The 26631-nt window shown below is 38.3% G+C and overlaps 1 protein-coding gene across 1 annotated transcript in view; it reads left to right on the forward strand.

Annotated features, from left to right (window-relative positions):
• Positions 1-25626, forward strand: part of LOC143385435 (phospholipid-transporting ATPase ABCA3-like) — a 109701-nt gene extending 84075 nt beyond the window's left edge. The window contains exons 17-24 of the mRNA XM_076840925.1: positions 11547-11672; positions 11923-12117; positions 16088-16275; positions 17323-17493; positions 17908-18098; positions 22751-22824; positions 23215-23329; positions 25445-25626. Coding sequence (XP_076697040.1) covers positions 11547-11672; positions 11923-12117; positions 16088-16275; positions 17323-17493; positions 17908-18098; positions 22751-22824; positions 23215-23329; positions 25445-25626 — 1242 coding nt within the window. The remainder of the gene's footprint in view (positions 1-11546; positions 11673-11922; positions 12118-16087; positions 16276-17322; positions 17494-17907; positions 18099-22750; positions 22825-23214; positions 23330-25444) is intronic.
• The last annotated feature ends 1005 nt before the right edge of the window (positions 25627-26631 follow it).

The raw sequence follows: 26631 nt of genomic DNA on the forward strand, positions 1-26631 counted from the left end.
GTTCCCAGGGAACCACATTGAAAGTCAAGTTTGAAAGAGAAAGGATCTATTTGGTAGTATATAATAAGACTTTCATTTCTTGAAATGGAAGGGCAGAGAAAATTGAGTAAGAGGATCAAAGCCTAACTTTCAGATTAGATAAACTCCATGAAAGTCCAACTCTCAACCAAGGCAGGTCTGCTTGCCAGATTATAGCTGTTGTTGAAAAAGAATGGAACCCTGATACATGGGATAGGAATATCTAAGTTGATCCAGAAATCTCAAATCCCAAATCCTCCTGTCTGAGTCTACCAAAGTGGCCTACTAATCTCTGTTAAGAATTAGCTCTCCCAACTTTTTGCAGCTGCTTCTCTGACAGGGAATTAATATATAAAGAACTCAAAAAAAAAAAAAAAAACCCAGACAACAGCGAGCAAAAGAACTAAACAGAAACTTGTCAGAAGAAGAAATAAAAATGGCCAACAAATACATGAAAAAAATGTTCAACATCTCTAGCAATTAGGGAAATACAAATCAAAACTAAATTTCATCTCACCATAGTCAGAATGGCAATTATCAAGAACACAAATAAATGCTGGTGAGCATGTAAGGAAAAAGGTACTCTAATACATTGTTGGTGGGACTGAAAATTAGTAAAACCACTCTGGAAAGGAGTATGGAGATTTCTCAAAAAACTATAGAAATGTAACCAACATATAACCCAGCTATCCCACTCATCGGTATTTAGCCAAAATAACTAAAATCAGCATAGCGTGGTGGTATAGCCACTTCATTGTTTTTAAAACACAATTCATAGTAGCCAAATTATGGAATCAGCCCAGATGCCTGTCAATGCATGAATGAATAAAGAAAATGTAGCATATATACACAATGGAATTTTACTTAGTGATGAAATAATGGAAATGAGGCTGGGGAAACTGGAAATCCATATGTAGTAAAATGAAATTAAGCCCCTAACTCTCACTCTGCACAAAACTCAACTCAAAGTGGATCAAGGGCTTAGGCATTACACCAGAGACACTGTGTCTAATAAAAGAAAAAGTAGGCCCAAATCTATATCATGTTGGCTGAGGAACCAACTTCCTTAACAAGAAGTAAAATGAAGAATCAAAAAATGGGTGGAAGGGGAGGGAAGGAGAATGGGGGGAAGGAAGGACAACAGAAAAAAATAGACATTATTATTGCTGTATGTGTTTACGTGACTGCATGACCAATGTGATTCTGCAACCTGTACACTCAGAAAAATGAGAAATTATACCCCATCTGATTCAAATGTATGTATGTCAAGATCATTGTGCTTTCATGTGTATCTAATTAAAACAAATTTTAAAAATAAAAAATAAATGGGTGGAATCAAACTAAAATGCTTTTCTCAGCAAAGGAAACAATCAAGAAAGTGAAGGGAAAGCCTACAGAATAGGAAAAGAAATCTTTGTTACCTGCACCTAAAATAGAGCATTAATCTCCAGGATATATAAAGAACTCAAAAAAACAAATAACCCAATCAATAAATGAGCAGGAACTGAACAAGCACTTCAGAGAAGAAGAAATAGAGTCAACAAAAAATGAAAAAAATGTTCACTATCTCTAGCACTTAGAGAAATGCAAATTAAAACTACACTGAGATTTCATCACACTCCAGTCAGAATGGTAATTATTAAGAATACAAGTTATTAAGAATTATAAATTATTAAGAATACAATACAGCTGGCCATGATAGTGCATGCCTATAATCCCAGCAGTTTGGGAGGTTCAGTCAGGAGAATCCCAAATTCAAGACTAGCCTCAGCAAATTAGCGGGACCTTAAGCAAATCAGTGAGACCCTGTCTCTAAATTAAATACAAAAAAGGGCTGGGGATATGGCTGAGTGGTTAAGTGTCCCTGGGTTCAAGCCCCAGTACAAAAAAAAGAAAAAGAATACAAGTAACAATAAATGTTGGCAAGGATGTGGGGAAAGAAGTACATTCATACATTACTGGTGGGACTGCAAATTTGTGCAACCACTCTGGAAAGCAGTATGGAGATTCCTCTGAAAACTCAGAATGGAACCACCACTTGACCCAATTATCACAATAGCTAAACTATGGAACCAACTTACATATCCTTCAACGGGTGAATGGATAAAGAAAATGTGAGATATATATATCAGCCATAAAGAAAAATGAAATTATGGAATTTGCCAGTAAATGGATGATATCATGCTAAGTGAAATAAACCAATCCCAAAAAAAAACAAAGGCAGAATGTTCTCTCTGATAATGAAGATGCTAACTCACAAAAAAAAAAGGAGGATAGGGAAGAATAGTAGAAGTATTTTGGATTAGACAAAGGGAATGAAAGAAAGGGAGGGGAATGGGAATAGGAAAGATATAGAATGAATGGGACATTACTTTCCTATGTGCATATGTGGTTACATGACTAATATAATTTGATATTATGTACAACCAGAAGAATGAGAAGTTATACTCCATATATTTATATCAAAATACATTTTATTGTCATGTGTAACTAATAATAATAAATTTTTTAAAATAAAGAATGAAATAATGCTATTTGCCAGTAAATTAAGTGGATGGAACTGGAGAATATCATGCGAAGTGAAATAAGCCAGACACCGAAGGTCAAGGGTTGAATGGTTTCTCTCATATGTAGAAGTTGTAGCAAAATAAGGGAAAGAAGGAGGTGGAGAAGGGAACTGAATATCATAAATATGTGTGGAATATCAGTAGAGTATACGAAGATTGAGAGGGAGGGAGGAATAATGATAAAGGGGAAACATGGAACAAATTTAACAAAATTATGTGCATATATAAATGTACCACCTTTATGTATAAGTAGAAAATACCAAGAAGAACCCAACCAGAAAAAAGAATTAGCTCTCCCTCCTCAGGGAGGAGTTGGTAATTATTCCCTCAGTAATCCATAGAACATAGGCAGAAAAATCAGTAAAACACCATCAACTAACTATATTTAATTGGGGCACATCATCCGGAAGAGCAGTGCACATCAATATTCACCAAAAGAAATCACTAACAAGAAAATTGAGATAGATCAGCGGGGAAAACTTAAGGGCCCCTCCCAGCTCTACTGTGAGCGCAATAGCCAGACCGAGGGCGGCACGGAGCCGGCGGGAGCCGCGGCTTCGGCGAGGGAGCCGGCGGCAGCGGCGGCTGCGGCGAGGGAACCGGCGGGAGCTGGGGCTGCGGCGAGGGAGCCGGCGGCAGCCGGGGCAGTGGCACGGGAGCCGGCCGGAACCGGCGGGAGCCGCAGCAGCGGCGTGGGAGCCGGTGGGAGCCGCAGCGGTGCTGGCACAGGAGCCGGCGGGAACCGCGCGGCGCGGGACTCCCAGCTACCGCTCCCACCAGTGCTGACAACTGAGGTCTCTTGCACCGACTCGCCTTGGCATGGGACTCACGGCTACAGCTCCCACCGGTGCTGACAACTGAGGTCTCTTGCATCAGATACGGGGGCGTGGCTACCAGAAGGTAAGCAAGTTTGCTGGGGGTGCTCAGCCCCAAGCTCTACAAACTAAGGGCCTGAGGGAGGCAAACAAGGAGAGTGTGCCCAGGCACTAATGAAACAGCTGCTCCACGCGTGAGCAAGGTAGGCAGAACTGTGACCACCGACAAAACAGGCCCAGTGGACTGCCAGACACATTGCTCAGGTTGGGGGAGGGGCAGAGCCACCGGGCGCCTGCAAGTTACGCAGACCTGCGAATCACCAGCTGATCAGACCCAGCAACCGCGGAGCGGCAGAGCCACCCCCGGGCCTGCAAGGTAGGGGCACTTGCCACCCACCGGCAGGTCAGGCCCAACAAACTGCGGAGGGGCACAGCTGCCCCACGAGCCTGCTAGGTAGGCAGAACCCTGACTACCGACAGAACAGGCCCAGAGGCCGGCCAGACACATCGCCCCGCCCCAGTTGGGGGAGGGGCAGAGCCGCCGGGCGCCTGCAAGTTACACAGACCTGCGACTCACCAACAGATCAGGCCCAGCAACCGCGGAGCGGCAGAGCCACCCCCGGGCCTACAAGGAAGGCGCACTTGCCACACACCAGCAGGTCAGGCCCAACAAACTGCGGAGGGGCACAGCTGCCCCACGAGCCTGCTAGGTAGGCAGTACCCTGACCACCAACAGAACAGGCTCAGAGGACGGCCAGACACATCACCCCGCCCCGGTTGGGGGAAGGGCAGAGCCGCCAGGCGCCTGCAAGGTAGGCAAACCTGCGTCTCACCAGCATATCAGGCCCAGCAACCCGCGGAGCGGCAGAGCTACCCCCGGGCCTGCAAGGTAGGCGCACTTGACACCCATTGGCAGGTTAGGCCCAGCAACTCTCGGAGGGACACAGCTGCTCCACGCACGTGCAAGGTAGGCGGATCCGTGACCACTGACAAAACAGGCCCAGTGGCCCGCCAGATACATCGCCCCAGTTGGGGGAGGGGCAGAGCCGCCACCAGCGCCTTTTAGGTAGACAGACCTGCAACCAACAGACAGAACAGGCCTAGTGGCCAGCGGAGGGGCAAAGCCACTGCTCACGCCTGCAAGGTAGGCGGACCTGTGACCACCGAAAGAACAGGCCCATCGAAAGTACAGGCACAGCGGCCTCCCGGCGTGGTAGGCACATTGCCTCAATTGGAGGAGGGGAAGAACCACCGCCAAAGCCTGCGAGGGAGACTTTGCAGCTATACAAGAGCAATATAAATATATAGGGGGAAAAATCAATAACACAACAGTTTCACCAAGCAGAAAGAAACGCGATCAATATGAAAAGACAAGGAAAGAAAGGACCACAAGCAATGCAGGTCAACTCAACTTTAGAAGAGGTAATTTCTGCAGCAGATGGAATGTCAGATAAAGAATTCAGGATATACATGCTTCAGATGATCTGGAGTCTCAAGGAAGACATTAGACAGCAAAATCAGTCAATGAAAGACCACTTCGACCACTTTGACAATCAATTACATAAACAAATCCAAGAAGCAAAAGATCAATTATACAGGGAGATAGAGGTTATAAAAAACAAACAAACAGAAATCCTGGAAATGCAGGAAACAATAAACCAACTTAAAAACTCAATTGAGAATACTACCAGCAGAGTAGAACACTTAGAAGATAGAACATCAGACAATGAAGACAAAGTATTTCAACTGGAGAAGAACATAGACAGCTCAGCAAAGCTGTTAAGAAACCATGAGCAGAACATTCAAGAAATATGGGATAACATAAAGAGACCAAACTTAAGAGTCATTGGGATACAGGAAGGTACTGAGGTCCATACCAAAGGAATGAGCAATCTATTCAACGAAATAATACGAGAAAACTTCCCAGACTTGAAGAATGAGACAGAATCCCAAATCCTAGAAGCCTACAGGACGCCGAATGTGCAAAATCATAAGAGATCCACACCTAGACACATTATAATGAAGATGCCCAACATACAGAATAAGGAGAGAATTTTAAAAGCTACAAGAGAAAGGAAGCAGATTACATTTAGGGGTAAACCAATCAGGATAACAGCTGATCTTTCAACACAGACTCTGAAAGCTAGAAGATCCTGGAATAACATATTTCAAACACTGAAAGAAAAGGGGTTCCAACCAAGAATTGTGTATCCCGCGAAATTAAGCTTCAGGATGGAAGATGAAATTAAAACCTTCCATGATAAACAAAAGTTAAAAGAATTTGCAGCTAGAAAACCATCTCTTCAAAACATCCTTGGCAAAATATTACAGGAAGAGGAAATGGAAAATATCAATGAAAACCAACAGCGGGAGGTAGTACAGTAAAGGTGGGGGGGAATAATCAAAGAGGAAAACAAACCATGTTTAGTAACATAAATAAACAAATATGGCTGGAAGAACAACCCATATCTCAATAATAACCCTAAATGTTAATGGCTTAAACTCACCAATTAAGAGACACAGGCTAGTAGAATGGATCACAAAACAAGACCCAACAATATGCTGCCTTCAGGAGACGCATTTGATAGGAAAAGACATACATAGACTGAAGGTGAAAGGTTGGGAAAAATCATATCACTCATATGGACTTCGGAAACAAGCAGGAGTGTCCATACTCATATCAAATAAAATAGATTTCAAGCCAAAGTTAATCAAAAGGGATAAAGAGGGACACTACATACTGCTCAAGGGAACCATACACCAACAAGACATAACAATCATAAATATATATGCCCCAAACAATGGTGCAGCTATGTTCATCAAACAAACTCTTCTCAAGTTCAAGAGTCTAATAGACCACCATACAATAATCATGGGAGACTTCAACACACCTCTCTCACCACTGGACAGATCTTCCAAACAAAAGTTGAATAAGGAAACTGTAGAGCTCAATAACACAATTAATAACCTAGACTTAATTGACATATATAGAATATACCACCCAACATCAAGCAGTTACACTTTTTTCTCAGCAGCACATGGATCCTTCTCAAAAATAGATCATATTTTATGTCACAGGGCAACTCTTAGACAATATAAAGGAGTAGAGATAATACCATGCATCTTATCTGACCATAATGGAATGAAATTGAAAATTAACGATAAAAGAAGTAAGGAAAAATCATGCATCACTTGGAGAATGAACAATAGGTTACTGAATGATCAATGGGTTATAGAAGACATCAAGGAGGAAATTAAAAAATTCTTAGAGATAAATGAAAACACAGACACAACATATCGGAATCTATGGGACACATTGAAAGCAGTTCTAAGGGGAAAATTTATTGCTTGGAGTTCATTCCTTAGAAAAAGAAAAAACCAACAAATAAATGATCTAATACTTCAACTCAAAATCCTAGAAAAAGAAGAGCAAAACAACAGCAAAAGAAGTAGAAGACAAGAAATAATTAAAATCAGAGCTGAAATTAATGAAATCGAAACGAAAGAAATAATTGAAAAAATTGACAAAACTAAAAGTTGGTTCTTTGAAAAAATAAATAAAATCGACAGACCCTTAGCCACGCTAACGAAGAGAAGAAGAGAGAGAACTCAAATTACCAGCATACGGGATGAAAAAGGCAATATCACAACAGACACTTCAGAAATACAGAAGATTATCAGAAACTATTTTGAATCCTTATACTCCAATAAAATAGAAGATAGTGAAGGCATCGATAAATTTCTTAAGTCATATGATTTGCCCAGATTGAGTCAGGAGGATATTGACAACCTAAACAGACCAATATCAATTGAGGAAATAGAAGATACCATCAAAAGACTACCAACTAAGAAAAGCCCAGGACCGGATGGGTATACAGCAGAGTTTTACAAAACCTTTAAAGAGGAACTAATACCAATACTTTTCAAGCTATTTCAGGAAATAGAAAAAGAGGGAGAACTACCAAATTCATTCTATGAGGCCAACATCACCCTGATTCCTAAACCAGACAAAGACACTTCAAAGAAAGAAAACTACAGACCAATATCTCTAATGAACCTAGATGCAAAAATCCTCAATAAACTTCTGGCGAACCGGATACAAAAACATATCAAAAAAATTGTGCACCATGATCAGGTAGGATTTATCCCTGGGATGCAAGGCTGGTTCAATATACGGAAATCAATAAATGTTATTCACCACATCAATAGGCTTAAAAATAAGAACCATATGATCATCTCGATAGATGCGGAAAAAGCATTCGACAAAGTACAGCATCCCTTTATGTTCAAAACTCTAGAAAAAATAGGGATAACAGGAACATACCTCAATATTGTAAAAGCAATCTATGCCAAGCCTCAGGCTAGCATCATTCTGAATGGAGAAAAACTGAAGGCATTCCCTCTAAAATCTGGAACAAGACAGGGATGCCCTCTCTCACCACTTCTGTTCAACATAGTTCTCGAATCACTGGCCAGAGCAATTAGACAGACGAAAGAAATTAAAGGCATAAAAATAGGAAAAGAAGAACTCAAATTATCACTATTTGCAGATGACATGATTCTATACCTAGCAGACCCAAAAGGGTCTACAAAGAAACTATTAGAGCTAATAAATGAATTCAGCAAAGTGGCAGGCTATAAAATCAACACGCATAAATCAAAGGCATTCCTGTATATCAGCGACAAATCCTCTGAAATGGAAATGAGGACAACCACCCCATTCACAATATCCTCAAAAAAAATAAAATACTTGGGAATCAACCTAACAAAAGAGGTGAAAGACTTATACAATGAAAACTACAGAACCCTAAAGAGAGAAATAGAAGAAGATCTTAGAAGATGGAAAAATATACCCTGTTCATGGATAGGTAGAAGTAACATCATCAAAATGGCGATATTACCAAAAGTTCTCTATAGGTTTAATGCAATGCCAATCAAAATCCCAACGGCATTTCTTGTAGAAATAGAGAAAGCAATCATGAAATTCATATGGAAAAATAAAAGACCCAGAATAGCAAAAACAATGCTAAGCAGGAAGTGTGAATCAGGTGGTATAGCTATACCAGACTTCAAACTATACTACAGAGCAATAGTAACAAAAACAGCATGGTACTGGTACCAAAACAGGCGGGTGGACCAATGGTACAGAATAGAGGACACAGAAACCAATCCACAAAACTACAACTATCTTATATTCGATAAAGGGGCTAAAAGCATGCAATGGAAGAAGGATAGCATCTTCAACAAATGGTGTTGGGAAAACTGGAAATCCATTTGCAACAAAATGAAACTGAATCCCTTTCTCTCGCCATGCACAAAAGTTAACTCAAAGTGGATCAAGGAACTTGATATCAAATCAGAGACATGGCGTCTGATAGAAGAAAAAGTTGGCTATGATCTACATACTGTGGGGTCGGGCTCCAAATTCCTCAATAGGACACCCATAGCACAACAGTTAATAACTAGAATCAACAAATGGGACTTACTCAAACTAAAAAGTTTTTTCTCAGCAAAAGAAACAATAAGAGAGGTAAATAGGGAGCCTACGTCCTGGGAACAAATCTTTACTCCTCACACTTCAGACAGAGCCCTAATATCCAGAATATACAAAGAACTAAAAAAATTAGACAATGAGATAACGAATAACCCAATCAACAAATGGGCCAAGGACCTGAACAGAAATTTCTCAGAGGAGGACATACAATCAATCAACAAGTATATGAAAAAATGCTCACCATCTCTAGCAGTCAGAGAAATGCAAATCAAAACCACCCTAAGATACCATCTCACTCCAGTAAGATTGGCAGCCATTAGGAAGTCAAACAGCAACAAGTGCTGGCGAGGATGTGGGGAAAAGGGTACTCTTGTACATTGCTGGTGGGACTGCAAATTGGTGCGGCCAATTTGGAAAGCAGTATGGAGATTTCTTGGAAAGCTCGGAATGGAACCACCATTTGATCCAGCTATTCCCCTACTCGGTCTATTCCCTAAAGACCTAAAAAGAGCACACTATAGGGACACTGCTACATCCATGTTCATAGCAGCACAATTCACAATAGCAAGACTGTGGAACCAACCTAGATGCCCTTCAATAGACGAATGGATAAAAAAAATGTGGCATTTATACACAATGGAGTATTACTCTGCATTAAGAAATGACAAAATCATAGAATTTGGAGGGAAATGGATGGCATTAGAGCAGATTATGCTAAGTGAAGCCAGCCAATCCCTTAAAAACAAATGCCAAATGTCTTCTTTGATATAAGGAGAGTAGCTAAGAACAGAGTAGGGACAAAGAGCATGAGAAGAAGATTAACATTAAACAGGGATGAGAGGTGGGAGGGAAAGGGAGAGAGAAGGGAAATTGCATGTAAATGGAAGGAGACCCTCAGGGGTATACAAAATTACATACAAGAGGAAGTGAGGGGAAAGGAGGAAAAATATAAGGGGGAGAAATGAATTACAGTAGAGGGGGTAGAGAGAGAAGAGGGGAGGGGAGGGGGGAGGGGGGATAGTAGAGGATAGGAAAGGCAGCAGAATACAACAGACACCAGAATGGCAATATGTAAATCAATTGTTGTGCAAATGATGTGATTCTGCAATCTGTATATGGGGTAAAAATGGGAGCGCATATCCCACTTGAATCAAAGTGTGAAATATGATATATCAAGAACTATGTAATGTTTTGAACAACCTACAATAAAAATTAATTTAAAAAAAAAGAAAATTGAAATAACACAGAATATTTTTTCTAGTCATTATTAAACTAAAATCAATAGTAGAAATATTTTCAAACACTGGGCAGTTAACACTCTTTTCTATAACTCTTCAAAGAGAAAGCCATGGGCTGGGGATGTAGCTCAGTGGTAGAGCACTTGCCTGGCACGGGCAAGGCCTTGGATCCCTAGCCCTGGAGGGAAAAAAAGTCACATAGGACATTTAAAAGTTTTCCAAACTGAAATGAAAATAGGAATAGGAAATATCAAAATGTGTAACATGTACCTTAAGCAGTGTTTTAATGGAAATTTATGCCATTAAATGCTTATGTTAGAAATGAAGAAAGTTCTCAAATCAATAATTGAAGCTAACCCCAATAAACTTCGGAGAAAAAGAGTAAAATACATTCAGAGCAAGAAGTAAATAAACAAGAAATAAATAAAACTCCAAACAAAAAAGAAGAAAAATTAGTGAAAATAACCAAAGGCTAATTCATTGAAAGTTTTTATTACAATTGATAAACCTCTGCCAGAGTAATTATGAAAAGAAAAAAAAAAGACATGTCTTACCAATATCTGAACAAATGAGAGGATGTCATGTGTAACTAAAAGCTAATAAAAGCTACTCTTACGTTTGACACTTTTGATGAAATTAAATACTTCCTAAAAAGGCACAACTACAAAAACTCAAGAAGAACTAAAGTAACCAAATCATCCTATTTCAATAAAAGATTGAAACCAAAGCACAAATTCCCATTATCACCTCTCCTATATAACTGATTTTGAGATTAGAAACTTGATTGGGGGCTATCTTTTCACTCCTTTGGTTAGCATGTTTACTGAACTGAACATATTCTCCTGCTCCATTTCTCCTTAATCAGTACTCTTAAAAGAACACTTTACACAAAAATTTGCAATTCAACCACAAAATTTTGCCCAAACAGTAAAAATGACTCTTCATAGAATAGAGAATATTGTTTCATTCCTACATGGCTTTTGCAAAGCTTCTGGCTGATTTTTATATGAATTAGTCAGATGTGTAATATGAATTGTAATGCATTCTGCTGTCATATATAACAATTTTTTTAAAAAAGAAGCAGTTCCTCAAAATAAAGGTCAATCTCTCCCCTTTTGGAATCTTGAATGTATATTTAATTGCAACAAATCACACCAGACAATAATACTGTGGCTTCTTTTTCCATGAAGTATTCATATTATTGGCAAGAATATATGGCTTATTCATAGCTGTACAAAATCCTTCATGACCATTTCCAAAATGAAGCAAATAAAGGATATATTTGTGATAGGAAGGCCCTTAGGAATTATTCAAACCTTTTCTGACATCTCAAATTAGTTTTCTTAAAGCTGCTAAATTTAAACCAGTTATCTAAGGAATATCCATAAATATAATCCTTGTCTTAAAAATACAGGCTGTAGTACCTAACCAAGGAACCAAGGAACAAGAGGATAAAGCTGTAATAAAAGAAAAAAACAAAGTCCTGGAACTGCTTCACACCTTTCAGACTAACCCAGTGCTTCTTAACAAAGTTACCAAGGTAATGTCATCAATGGTCAGCATTGCCCTGAGGTTTACACATTTTCCCTGCCAAGAATTTACTGATGGTAATACTAATTAATTATAGTTCTTTGGGATCTATGTATAGTTTGGTAACATAGAGGACTGAAAGAAGAAGAGTTCTTGTAAAACAAAAATGTCCACAGGTAGCAATCCATAGATCTGAGTTATGGTTGTGGTTGACCCATAATGAATGTCTCAGTACATTGTTTTTTTTTTAATTTTCTCAGATTTATTATAAGTGTCCAGTTGTACGAGCTATAAGAAATATCTCCCTTGTAGTCAAAAAGTCAGAGTGCTTTGGATTGCTTGGATTGAATGGAGCTGGGAAAACCACTATATTCAAAATGATAACTGGAGAGGAGACCATCACCTCTGGAGTTGTTTTAATTGATGGCAATAGTGTCACTGAAAATATTAGAAAGGTATTTCTCTTCTTCATCACTCACTTCATGGCTGGAAAGTGGAGGGAACCAGGAAAGTAGGTGGGGGACATGGAATGGAAACTGAGAGCACTGATCTATAAATTCTCTTTTCTCAAAAGTAACAGTGAACAGTAACACTGTCTAAAGACAGTGATAGGCATGATAACACTGAGTTTGAGGAAAGGCAAGAGTTCTGGCTGGAGCAAAATTTAAATATCCATAATTAGGTCAAATTGGAAACAAGAAGATCAGTAATGGCATTTAATCTGCTGACATTAGGATCTGAAACAAAACAGCAATTAGAAAAATATGTTGCGAAAGATAGCATGAGAGTAGAATTGACAGGATCATCTGGGTTATTAAAAAAAAAAAAAGGTTTCTTTCTTGAGCTAGCAAATACATGAAAGTCCATTCACCAAATTAGCAAACACAGAAGATGAGTGTGTTTGGAGAATATGTTGATTTTAATGTGCCTATGCCACATCCATATGGGAGACTGTAGAACAGACAGTTGGAACATGTGATAGTAAATTGATATGAATTTGGAATTCATCAAAGTTCTTATGAGATTTAAATTGAAAGTAGATGAGATAATATATCAGGAGTGTGTATAATAGAAGAAAGATACGGACTTAATCCTGAGAATTATCAACAATTCTAAGATATGGAGAGGAAGGACAATTGGAGAAAACTCAGGAAGAAGAGGGAGTTAGGAGGAAAATCTGGATGGTTTTTATCATTGAAGCCAGGTGGGGCAAGAAAATTTTAAGAAAGTAAAGAACTTAAGATCCTACACATAAAGACCTAAAAAGTGTCCTCTGGACATCACTGAATCAGTGGGATGACAAATAGACAAATGAGGATGGGGAAATAATGAGCATGCACCAGATTTGGAGGAAAACAAATTGTAACTTTTAGCAAATAGAACATATTTACAGAAGTGGAAAAGTACAGTAAAAAGAATTTTAAAACACTAGGGGGCGAAAATCAAAACAATGTAAAAAGGTATACAAGTAAAAAGTTATCAGTCTCCTTCCAACCTTTGTTGGACTCATTTCTTCCTAAGCCCACATGAAAAAGTAACCATTTTATTATTCTACAATATTTATGTATATACAGTCAACTGTATAAATTTTCCATTTTGTTACACATAAGGTAGTATGCTATGTGTAATCTTCTTGCCAACTTGCTTTCCATATATGATGATATAAATGTGCACTATGCCAGCAATGTTTGAGTTGCCTGTTTCCCTATGTGACCTGTCTGTTGAAATTCTCCTAGTCTGATAGATTTATAAAAATGGCATTTGAGCATAGTTTCTCTTTTCTTATCACTGGAACATATAAGAGATGTCACTGGAAAAATAAAAGCAGCAGTCACTCATGTTAGTCTGGAAAGAGTTGTTTGGCTATTTTTGCAATTGCAGAATATCCTTTTTCCTGTCTCATTTCAGACACAGTCATAGAGTGGCCATGTTCATATCTTGTTCTACACAGTTTAGAAATTGCTATAATTGTTGTTTATAGTCTATGAGAATTATGTATATTCAGCCTAGTACAGTTTATGTGTCCTAAATATATTTAATGTTAAGAAATTAGCCATTTAGGGCTGGGGTTGTAGCTTGGTGGCAGAGTGTTTGCCTTGCACCACATAAAAATAAATAAAGATATTGTGTCCATCTACAACTAAAAAATGCTTTTAAAGTAATTTAAAAGTAAAAAATTTACTTTTTTTTAAAGTAAAAAAAAGAAATTAGCCATTTATTTTCATTTTTGACTGTTTGAAAGAAAAATGGTTATTAAATTTTGTCAAAAGCTCTTTTATCACCTATGGAAGAGATATGATTTTTCTCCTTATATCTACTAATAGGAGGAAAATTTGTGTAAATTTTCTAATATTAATCCATTGTTATACCCTGGAATAAGCTCCCATTTGCTCATGGATATACTATTTTCAGGACTCTGCTGTATTTCTGTGTAGTCCCCACCACCACCACCAACCTTAAAGAATTTCTATCATTCTTCAGAACTCCTTGCTTTTAGGTTTGGATTTTTTTTTCTGTTTCCTTATTTTTCTGGGAAAGCTTTCCTTAATTTTTTCATGATACCAACTTCAAATGTCATCATTCTTTTCTCTTTAAAAATTTTTATACCCCTTATAAAATTATCTGGAACTGGTGCTTTGCTTTTGTTCAATTTTATATTATTTTGAGTGTATCGACAATGTTGTTTCTTCTATGGAAATTGGGAATATTTTAATGTTATTTGTTGTTGTTTGTTTGTACTGAGATGCTTAACCACTGATCCAGATCCCAGCCCTTTTTATTTTATTTTTTTTGAGACAGGGTTTTGCTAAGCTGCTTATGGCCTCACTAAGTTGCCGACACTGGTTTTGAACTTGAAATCCTCCTGCCTCAGCCTCCAGAGTCTCTAGGATTAAAGGCATGTGCAACTGTGCCTGGCTTAGTTTTCTATTTTTTGTCCCTGAGATTGAATTTATTGATTTCTATGTAACTAGAAATTTATCAGTTCCATTAAGCATTTAAATTTTATTTGCTTGGAATAGAGTCAATATTACTTTGTGACTATTTCCCATTAATTATTTCTTTTTGTGGTGAAATCCTATCAAGTTTACAGGGTTATTCTCTCACCTCTAATCTGATATTTATCCTATCCAGTGTTTTCATTTCATATTGCAGTTTTCCATTAGAAATTTCCATTTGGTTTTTTACTGGGGGGGGGGGGTGTATGTGTGTGTTTGGCGGGAATCAAACCCAGGGCTTCACACATGCTAAGCATTCTACTGAACTATACCCCCCATTCATTCCATATCATTCTTTATGATAAATTCTATTTCTGCATTGTTGGCCTATTTTTTCCTATTACAAGCATTTTACTCATTTCCTTTACTTCATTGAACATAGTTATAAGAGTTTCTTCAAAAGTCGTTTCTGCTTATTCTAGTAACTTGCATAGTTTGGGATCAGTCCTCGTTATTCTGTTTTCTCTGAAGCATGGATGATGTTTGCTCATTTCATTTGTGAGTTAATGTTGACCTTGTGAATTCACAGGACCTTGTGAATAATGTATTTTTTCATTTTGCTACAGTTCTTCAAAGAGTTTTAAGTATTCAACAAGCATTTAGTGTGGCTAAACTATAAACTCTATCTATTCCATGTTAGTCATAAGCTAATAGCTCAGCCCAATTCTCTTAGCATTAACTTGGCTAAATATAAATACATATAACTGTATACTTTAAATATAATATTTATTTGCATATGTACTGTATTAATGAGCTTTTCATTGCTGTAACCAAAATACTGGACAAGAACAGGTTAGAAGAGGAAAAGTTTACTTGGGCTCATGGCTTCAGAGATTTCATTCTTTTGTTGGCCAACTCCATTGTTCTGGACCTGAGGTGAGGCAGAATGTCATGGTGAAAGAAAGCTGCTCAGCTCATGACAGTAAGCAGAGAGAAAGCACAAGGATCCAGGGACAAAATATATTTATAACCCCCCAGTCACTCACTTCCTCCAACCATGTCCCAGGTATCTATAGTTACCACCCAGTAGTAAGTCATTCAAATTATTAATCCATCAAATGGATTGATCTACTGATTAGTTACAGCTCTAATAATCTAATCATTTTACTTCTTGCATTAACCCATGACTTTTTTGGGAGGATACCTCATATCCAAACCAAACATGATTTATAATTACTTGGTCTGAAAGAAGTTACTTAGATATTACTGGAAGTGAAATCTTAGATATTACTTTAATGTATAAGAATAGCTATTTCCTATTCAAATAGGCAACTTCATCTAACAAATGAAAATTTACCTTGGGCACATAGTAGTCATCCTTGTGGGAGTTCTAGGGTGTCACACCCTTTTAGTATTGTGAATAGTGTATTTTATTCACATGAATTATATGTTCATGGAATAGTTGACATGGATCCATTGCTTGATTCAGATTAGGTCAAGAATTGGCTATGGTCCTCAGTCTGATTCTGTGCTGAACCACATGACAGGTCGGGAATTGCTGATCATGTATGCCAGGCTTTGGGGGGTTCCAGAGTCGGTAATTTACAAGTACGTAGAAGCCTTTTTATGTTCAGTGCACCTGGAACCACTTGCTGACAACGTTGTCTACACATACAGGTGAGACTTTATGCTATTACAGTTAATAAGCTACCTATCCTCTGCTTTTACATTTTAGAAGGAATGTCTGAAAACTCAACTTACACCCCTCTGACACAAAAGGGCATTGACTGTGAAATAACCTAATGTCTTCTTAGGGCTTAGATATCAGGAATACAGCAGATCCCACTTACATTAGGTTAACCCTTTGTGGACATGAACTGTAACCTTTGCCTTCAAAAAAAAGAGCACATTTATTCCTATCTGTCCATGGTTTTTTGTCTCCCCAAAATAAAAATATCTTACCAATAATGATGCTGAGACAAATTACAACAAATGTAATTTCAAATTGTAGTGAAGGGGCTGGTTTTGTGGCTCAGTGGTAGGATGCTTGCCTAGCACATGTGAGGCACTGGGTTCAATTCTCAGCCCACATAAAAATAAATAAAGATCTCATGTCCATCTACAACTAAAATTACTTTTTAAAAAAAATACACACAGGGGCTGGAGTTGTGACTCAGTGGCAGAGTGCTTACCTAGCATCCATGAGGCACTGAGTTCGATCCCCAGCATATAAATAAATAAAGGTATTGTGTCCATTACAACTAAAAATTTAAAAGATACACACATAAGAATATTCAACTTTTTTGTATGGATTTATATTTCTTATGTAAATGAGGTTCATTTACAATTTTGATTCCCAATTTAAAAAGCCAGTTGTGCCACAAATCAAATGATGAATATTGTACTATCTGAATTTTAAACTGCACTAATAAAATAAACTAGCCAAGGTCCTGTAGCATTTTTCTTATTTAAATTTTTTTTTTAAATTGTGAACCCTTTTGCAAACTTACTGTTGATACGGAGGACAATAACTGAACATATTTTTCAAAAAAAATACACACATATATACACACACAAACATACACTTGGACTTGAGCCTGATGCTTTGTTAGTCTTATTAAATCTATGTTCTAGATGTATTATCTGTCCTATGAGTTACTGACATGAATGCCCTTATATTTTTCCTTCTCTTCCATATGTCCATCACCTTCTTTGACCATGAAGTGGAGGAAACAAACGTAGGCTGAGCACTGCTATTGCCCTAATGGGAAAGTCCTCAGTTGTCTTACTAGATGAGCCATCCACTGGCATGGACCCAGTGACACGACACCTGCTCTGGGACACAGTTACATGGATCTGTAAAACTGGTAAAGCTATCATCATAACTTCTCACAGGTATGAACCATTTGGAGTCTTGGTTGGAACTTAGAAAAGGTTGCATTGTGCATAAGATGGAATTAGTTTGTGCCAGGACTGGTGAGTTAGTGGACTTATCTAAGCATATGAACTATAGGGGAGGGACTACTGGGTAGTGGCTGAGTGTGCTCAAGAGTTCAGCCAAGAAGACTCAGTAGAGTCCTGGAAAGAAGAAGAAAAGGAAAACAGAAGTTAGGAAGCTGTTCCTATTGTGGATTTATCCATCAACTACTTTGTTTTTTAAATTATCCTCTTCCAAATATGACCTTAGGTGGGTGATCATCTGCAGAACCAAAGCTTCTAATTCCAAGCCTTCCAAGCCTGAGTCTGTTTGAAATATAGAATTTGTCCCTTGCAAGGGATTTCTTCATCCATATCTCTTTGTCGTCCTAGCATGGAAGAATGTGAGGCCCTCTGTTCTAGACTGGCCATAATGGTAAAGGGGATGTTCATATGCCTAGGCAGCCCTCGGCACGTCAGAAATAAGTTTGGAAATATACACACTCTAACAGCAAAAATTAATATTTCTAAGGATGAAGATAAAGTTAAAGAGTTTAAAAAATTCGTTGAGAAAACTTTCCCAGGTAATATATGTAGTTCTAATCCATGATGATTGTGTTGTCTTTATTTGTTTTTCTGTTACATGTCCTCAATAATTATTGTTGTCGCTGTGTTATTGATGTTTATTGAGCATTTACATTAAGCTTCTTTTGAATGATTTTTTCTTATCCCTGATTGTAGTAAGAAGTTTTCACAAAACATTAGGGACTTGTACCCCAATTTTTTATGGAATCAATCAGTAAAGCTGAAACTGTTCATATGTATTAGAGTTAAATCATCTAAAGATAGGTCTGTATTATGTATCCATGATTGTTCATTCAGGTTTCCCTCTGTTTTAGGAGCTTTTCATCAATGTGACAAAATGCCTGAAATAAACAACTTAGAAGGAAGAAAGATTTATATTTATATTTATTCTGTTAGACATAGGGTCTCTGGTTTAATTTCTAAGTTCTTGATTCATTTTGAGTTGAGCTTTGTGCATATTGCTCTCAATAGGGGTTTAATTTAATTTTATTGCATATGGATTTCCAGTTTTCCCAGCACCATTTGTTGAAGAGGCTATCTTTTCTTCTATGTATGTTTCTGGTGCCTTTGTTTAATAAAAGATAACTGTAATTATTTGTGTAAGGGTTATTTTTTAGAGGGAAAGATTTCATTTTTTCTCCATTTAAAATGATGTTGGCCTGGGGCTTAGCACAGATAGGTTTTATGATGTTGAGATATGTTCCTGTCATTCCTAGTTTTTCTAGGGTTTTGAACATGAATGGGTGCTGTATTTTGTCAAATACTTTTATGCATCTTTTAAGATGATCATATGATTTTTTAAGTCTATGATGTGATGAATTACACTTATTGATTTCTCTATGTTGAACCAAACTTGCATCACTGAGATGAACCCCACTGGATCATGGTATACTATGTTTTTGATGTTTTTTTCTATTTGATTTGCCAGAATTTTATTGATAATTTTTGTATCTATGTTAGTTAGAGATATTGGATCTGAAGTTTTCTTTCTTTGATGTGTCGTTGTCTGGTTTTGGAGTCAGGGTGATATTGGCCTCATAAAATGAATTTGGAAGTGCTCCCTGTTTTTCTATTTCATGAAATAATTTGAGGAGTATTGGTATTAGTACTTATTTGAAGGTCTTGTAGAACTCAGCTATGTATCCATCTGGTCCTGGGCTTTTCTTGGTTGGTAGGCTTCTTATGGTGTCTTCTATTTCATCATTTGAAATTGATCTGTTTAACTTGTGTATATCATCCTGATTCAGTTTGGGTGAATCATATGACTCTAGAAATTTGTCCATGCCTTTGATATTTTCTATCTTATTGGAGTACAAGTTTTCAAAATAATTTCTAGTTATCTTCTGTATTTCTGTAGTATCTGTTGTGACATTTCCTTTTTCATCACAGATGTTAGTAATTTGAGTTTTATCTCTCCTTCTCTTTGTTATCATGGTTAAGGGTTTATTCATTTTATTTAGTTTTTCAAAGAACCAACTTTTCGTTCTGTCAATTTTTTCAATTGTTTCTTTTGTTTCAATCTCATTGATTTCAGCTCTGTTTTTAATTATTTCCTATCTTCAACTGCTTTGGTGTTGATTTGTTCTTCTTTTTCTAGGGCTTTGAGATGTACTGTTAGGTCATTTATTTGTTGACTTTTTCTTCTTTTAAGGAATGAACTCCATCCAATGAACTTTCCTCTTAGTACTGCCTTCATAGTGTCTTAGAGATTTTTATATGTTATATCAATGTTCTCATTTACTTCTAAGAATTTTTTAATCTACTCCTTGATGACTTTTGCTACCCGTTGTTCATTCAGTAGCATATTATTTAGTCTCCAGGTGTGGGAGTAGTTTTTATTTTTTATTTTATCATTGATTTCTAATTTTATTCCATTATGATCTAATAAAATTCAGGGGAGTATCTCTACTTTTTTGTATTTGCTAAGAGTTGCTTGTGGCATAATATATGGTCTATTTTAGAGAAGGATCCATGTGGCTTAGAAGAAAGTGTATTCACTCAATGAAGGTTGAAATATTCTATATTTGTCAGTTAAGTCTAAGTTACTGATTGTATTATTGAGTTCTATACGGTTTGGGGGGGCTTTTGTTTGGAATATCTATCCAATGGTGAAGGAGGTGTGTCATCCAAAATTATTGTGTTGTGGTCAGTTTGACTCTTGAACTTGGGAAGATTTGTTTGATGAAATAGACGCTCCATTGTTTGGGGCATATATATTTATAATTGTTATGTCTTGTTAGTGTATGGTTCCCTTGAGCAGTATGAAATGTTCTTCTTTATGCCTTTTGATCAACTTTAGCTTGTAATCTACTTTATTTGATATGAGGATGGAAACCCATGCTTGTTTCCACAGTCCATGTGAGTGGTATGATTTTTGCCAACCCTTCACCTTCTGTCTGTGGATGTCTTTTCCTATGAGATGAGTCTCTTGGAGGCAGCATATTGTTGGATCTTTTTTTTTTTTTTTTGATCCAATCTGCTAGCCTATGTCTTTTGATTTGTGAATTTAGGCCATTAACATTCAAGGTTATTATTGAGACATGATTTGTATTCCCAGCCATTTTTGTTTATTTTGGTATTTAACGTTTCTTAGTTTCTCCTCTGATTAAATTTTCCTTTAGTATAATACCACCCTCTGCTGATTTTCATTGTTATTTTTCATTTCCTCTTCATGGAATATTTTGCTAAGGATGTTCTGTAGTGCAGGTTTTCTAGCTGTAAGTTCTTTTAAGTTTGCTAATCATGGAAGGTTTTTATTTCATCATCAAATCTAAATAGATTTCTTCTCCCCTACCTCCCTTGTTGTGGGTTAGCATCCACAAATGAGAAAATTTGGCCTTTGCATTTTGGAGATTGGCCTAGCATGATATTCTCCAGTTCCTTCCATTTACCAGCAAATGCTATAGTTTCATTCTTTGTTATTACTGACCAATATTCCATTATATATACACACACACACACACACACACACACACAAACTATCTCTCTCTCTCTCTCTCTCTCTCTCTCTCTCTCTCTCTCTCTCTCTGTCATGCTCTCAGGGATTCTATCTTGTCCCTAACACACACACATATCTCTCTCTATCTATCTCTCTCTCTCTCTCTCTCTCTCTCTCTCTCCCCCTCTCTCCCCCTCCATTTCCTCTCCTCCCCTCCATTTTCTCTCCACCTTCCTGGCTATCTAAACTAAGCAGCTTTCCTTTGCCATTCCTCCTTTAAGTTGTTCTTTTCTGGTATTTTGGTCACAACAAAGAAAAGCTGACTAATACAGACTGTATCTTATCATGTGCACCTCTCTATAGGACTTCTTGAGTGTGCTCATATATGGTAGCTAGATTCCCATACATCAAATGATCCTAAAGAAAGCAAGATGGAAAGTACAATGTCTTTTATGAACTAGTCTAAGATACCACATCTGTTATTTCTGTGATAACCTGTTGTCTACACAGGTTAGTCCTATGCACCGTAGAAGAAAACTTGGCAGGGTGTGACTATTGAGAGGCAAGGATTATTTGAAGTCATTACAGAGGCTGGATACCATACCACATGTCCATCCATCAACAGTAGTGGTGCTGTTATATACTGAAATATGAAGTAATGAAAATGAAGTTTAGCTATAGAGGACAATATAGACGAGTGAGAAGAACCAGATTAAAAAAATACATGCTGTACAATTCCATTCATGTAAAGAACAGAGAAGTCAAAAATCAAACTATAGTATTTAGTGTTTCATACTTCAGCAATAATACTATACAGAATATCAAAGAGATGCTTACCATAAAAACCAGGAGAGCCATTGTCTTTAAGTAATACACTTTCTGGTACAAACACATAGTTGACATCTAGAATGTTGGGTGTCAGTTACATTTGATTTTTTGTGAATCACTAAGTTATATGCACATTTGATTTATTTCACAATAAAAATGCTTAAATTTTTAAATTACTCATGGAGACTATGTGTGTATTCATTACAAAATAATTACTATTGTAAATGACATAGAGATTATTTCTTTAAAATATTTTAGTCTCAATATCCTTTGCAATAATCTCCAAGTACATGATAATAAATGTAATACATCTGTTAATAGGGAGTGGCTACAATATTGCTACCATGATTTTTAAAGCTGTAATATATAATTTCTGCAACAAATGCCTATAGATCTGTGTTTATATATATAAATTTTCTCTTTCCTTTAAAATGAATTTTGCCTACTTATGGAAATACTAGAGATAGTATACCTCTCCTACACACAGACACAACTAGAAGAAGAAACAACATCTAAATTTTACAAGCATAGTTTCAAGATTACATTTTTAAAACAAAGTCCTATAGAAGATTAGTCTCAGATTTTGCAAAATGACCATATGAATGAACTATTAATAGTTTATATCTAAAATTTATTTTCCTGACTTTTGCAATTTTAATAAACTATAGGCAATAAAAATATATTTCATAAGGAAGTAAATCTATTAAAATAGTTAACATGTTCATATATAAGACTAATAGGCTTTGAATTATGTATTTTTTGTATTAACTGCATAATCTGTATCCTTGAGTGTTGGGATGGAAATTACTTAAGGAATTTTTCAAAATTCTGCCAAATACTGGGTTTCTTTTCAAAACTCACCTGTCAAAATCTTTCCCTTCTTAGGTAACGTCCAAAACCAGGAGTATCAAGGGATTATTGGTTACTTCATTCCAAGCAAGGAAATTTGCTGGGGAAAGGTGATTGTAGAAATTATACCCTTCTAACATTGTGTGTTAATAGAGGACTAATAGAAAACATTGAGTTATAAGCATGTCAAAAGGGAATCTAACATCAGCAGAAGAGCAGAAACTTTTAAGTTAATTTTCAAAGGGTGCTATGTTTTTAATTTATTAAGATTCTGATCCTAAATTCTATTGTTACTCCATATCTATCAAGAGAATGGGGATGGAGAATTGTCTCCTTTCCTCTATTTTTCAACCAGCTTTTCCTTCTACTTTCTGACTCCCCCTTTTGGTATGTTTGTGTCCCTAAGCATAAACCTGGCAAGAACTGGGAAATGTAGTGTGGGGAAATGGTTTATCTGAGAATATTGCAATGGTAACTCCATCATTTTTTTTCTATTAAAGGTGTTTAGTATTTTGGAGAAAGCCAAAGTGCTATTCAATTTAGAAGACTATTCCATCAGTCAGATAACACTGGAACAAATCTTCTTGACCTTTGCTAATATTGATAAAAAGGAAAGTACTCAGTCAATAAACCTGACATGAGATTCCATTCCAGTGACCCTTTTTCTTAGACTGCTGCCTACAACATAATACATATTTATGCAATTTGCTTGTGTGTTTTCTCTCACTGTTTCATGCATGTACAAATTGAATCCCTAAGGAAGAAAGTAGGTAGTCTGGAGATCTGGAGATTAAGGCGAGCAGCCTATTGTCAAGAACTGTGAAGGATCTGAGATTTTACCCTACTTCTAACATAACAAGATAGCTTGTTGCAGTGTTATAGGTACTGGCAGAATACATCAGTATCCTGGGTCAAAGTTATAGGACATTTTTACTCACAGCAAATGCATTAGAGTATCATAAATTGTGCCAGTTCCTCAATCCCTGATTCTCACACAGTAGCATAAAGAGAGTGAAGTGATGCCTGTTGTATTGCAGGAGAGGAATCAAGCTTATGGAACTCAAATTTTTTGATAATGATCAGTAAGTAAACACACCCGACCTTTGCTCTGGAAGAAAACATTATCATTATACTGAACATTAGGTAAACTTTCCCTCTGGTCCAGAAGGAAATGCTATCTCTCTTCAAAGACCATGTGATGGGATATGGGGAGGTTCAAGATGGCAGATTAGAGGAAGGCTACATTTCCAGTTGCTCTGTGGCTCAGGATTCAAACAGCTGGAGTGATGCTTCTTAATGAAGTGAGAAAAAGAGGGATTTTACCAAAATTCAATACTGGACAGTCAGAATATCTTAGAGACTCAGAAATGTGGGTGCCTTGGACAAAGAACATTGGAGCCAAGCAGGTTAAAGCAGTGGCACTGGTTCAGCACAGAGGGGAGGGATAACACTGTCAAAGAAAGACAATGGAAAGATTTGACGTGGGGAAAAAAAACACTGTACATTAGAAAAGCAGCCTCAACTTAGCTGATAAAGAGGCTGCACAGCAAACTGGTGTTTGAAAAGTATTCTGTATTTCTCAACTTGCAAACAGAGAGCCTAGGTGGGAGTCATCTTGAGGTAGTCATGCTGTAGCTTGCTGTGGTGGAACCCAAGAAATTATAGCAAACATTGCCATATTGTCCCAGCAAGACCCTGACATGGCCTAGGGTGTACCTAGCAGAACGTGTGTGAAACATACACAAAGAAGATTGTACCCAGGGAGATTAAAGTAAAAAAAATGAAGGGGAGCCTATGACATCTTTCTCTTTGAGTATGACACCTCACATGACCAGATAAAGAGGGCTGGGAATCTCAATAGTCAGGTGTGAATACACCCAGGGAGATTAAATCTGAGAAGCATATGTTCATAGCCAGTAGTATGGAAGATTGCTTCCCCCACCCCACCAGTAGAATTCTTGTGAGGCTTGGGAGATATAGACTCCAGCAGAGACTGGCATCTACTTGGCCATAGGCATGTGTTGATCTAATTTCTCCAGAGCACATAACACCCAACTATGCCCCCAAGGCCTGATTAGACCTAAGCTCCAACAGCCAGAACTCCCCTCATAGAACAATGAAACTGTCCCACCCTGGGTGTGCATCTATCTGGACTGTACAAAACACCACTTGACAGTACTTCCCACTCCATCTTATACTGGTGAGAGTGGATGCTTAGAGCTATTTTAGCCAGCTTCAGTCTTTGACTATTCCAACTGCTCTAACTGGCAGCATAAAAAGAGAAGGGGTTCTCAAAACTCAAAAATGGATCAAGGACTAAGGAATAAAACCAGAGATCTTGTGTCTAAAAGAAGAAAAAGTAGGCCCTAATCTCCATCATATGGGATTAGGCCCCAACTTCCTTAATAAGACTTCTTTGGCGCAAGAATTAAAATCAAGAATCAATGAATGGGATGGACTCAAGCTAAAAAGTTTCTTCTCAGCAAAAGAAACAATCTGTGAGGTGGATAGAGCGCCTACATCTTGGAAGCAAATCTTTACCCCTCACACATCAGATAGAACACTAATCACTAATCACTAGGGTATATAAAGAACTCAAAAAGCTAGACACCAAAAAAATTAACCCAATCAATAAATGGGCCAAGGACCTAAACAGACATTTCTCAGAAGAGGATATACAATCAATCAACAAATATATGAAAAATGTTCATCATCTCTAGGCGCTCGTAGGGGGCACCAGTCCTGGGACTAACGTTGGAGAACCAAAAGGACCAGGGACGGAGCCCCAGAGGGCCAAGCGCACCCAGGGGAGGGGCGCTCTTGGGGTCGCGGAACCGAGGGGGCAGGGCGGCGTACGTGGGAGGACAGAAGGGCAGGACTCACGGGGTCTGGGGCCCGAGGTCACCCGTTAAAGGACTGTGGGGCAGGACGCACGCGGCGGTGGGGGTAGAGAGGACAAGGCGCACGTGGGGTCGCCGTTGAAGCGCGGGGGCGCACGCGACCTGGAGGGGAAAAGAGGAACGGGGCGGGCGTGGGAGGACTGACCGGCCGGACAACGTTGGAGGGCCGAGAAGGTGGGCGGCCGCACGCGGGAGCGCGGCCTGGTGGGCCCGGGGCTGAGGAACCGGGCGTGCGCGGGGCGCGGGCTGAGGGGCGCCGTGACGGGGATTTCCGGACGCCCGCCGCGTTCTGAGGCGTCGCCTGCGCCGAGGGAGGCGTCTGGGGCCGGTATCGCCGTTGGGCGGTGGCCCTGAGGCGGGCGGGTCACGCGCGAGTGCGGGTAAGTGGCGGTTGTGGAACCCCAGGAGGAGCAAACGGCTTTGTGGACGTGGCGGCGGTGGCGGTCGTCGTCGCGGAGGCCGCGCAGTCCGGTGAGTAGCCGCGGGCTTTGTCCCTGCAACCGCCGCCCCGGCGTCCTCCTGCCCTGGGCCCCGCGTTGCTCAGGGCCCCACGTCCTAAGTGGCCAGCTTAGGTCGGCTTCTGAAATGCTGAGGACGCGTTTGAAATGATATTTTCTCCTTTAGCCAGGACAGGTCTGAATTGATTGGAAGAATATGAGATGATTTAATGTGTGCAGAAGAGCCTCCTGCGGCGTTTTAATTTTTAAACCCAGTTTACCTGTGCATAATTACAAAATAAGCCGTTTGGCTTTAAACAGGTTTAAAATGGAATCTTAAAGTGCCTCAAGACCTTAAGGAATCCCACCGTGGTTAGTTTTCCCCAGTTTATTGGATGCTTTTGAAAACTCAGTGTTTCTGTTAAAGCTTACAAATTTTAATAGCTCTGGACTGAATGTCTTCGAAAGTGTTACAGAACGTTTATTTGAGTCATCTTACTGAAACTGATTTCTTAAGTTGATTTAAAAAGTGAGCAAACGGAAGGTTAAATGTCTAAACTGCAGAGTAGCAGAATCAGCT

Source organism: Callospermophilus lateralis, chromosome 19, assembly GCF_048772815.1.
Source record: "Callospermophilus lateralis isolate mCalLat2 chromosome 19, mCalLat2.hap1, whole genome shotgun sequence".
Lineage (NCBI taxonomy): Eukaryota > Metazoa > Chordata > Mammalia > Rodentia > Sciuridae > Callospermophilus > Callospermophilus lateralis.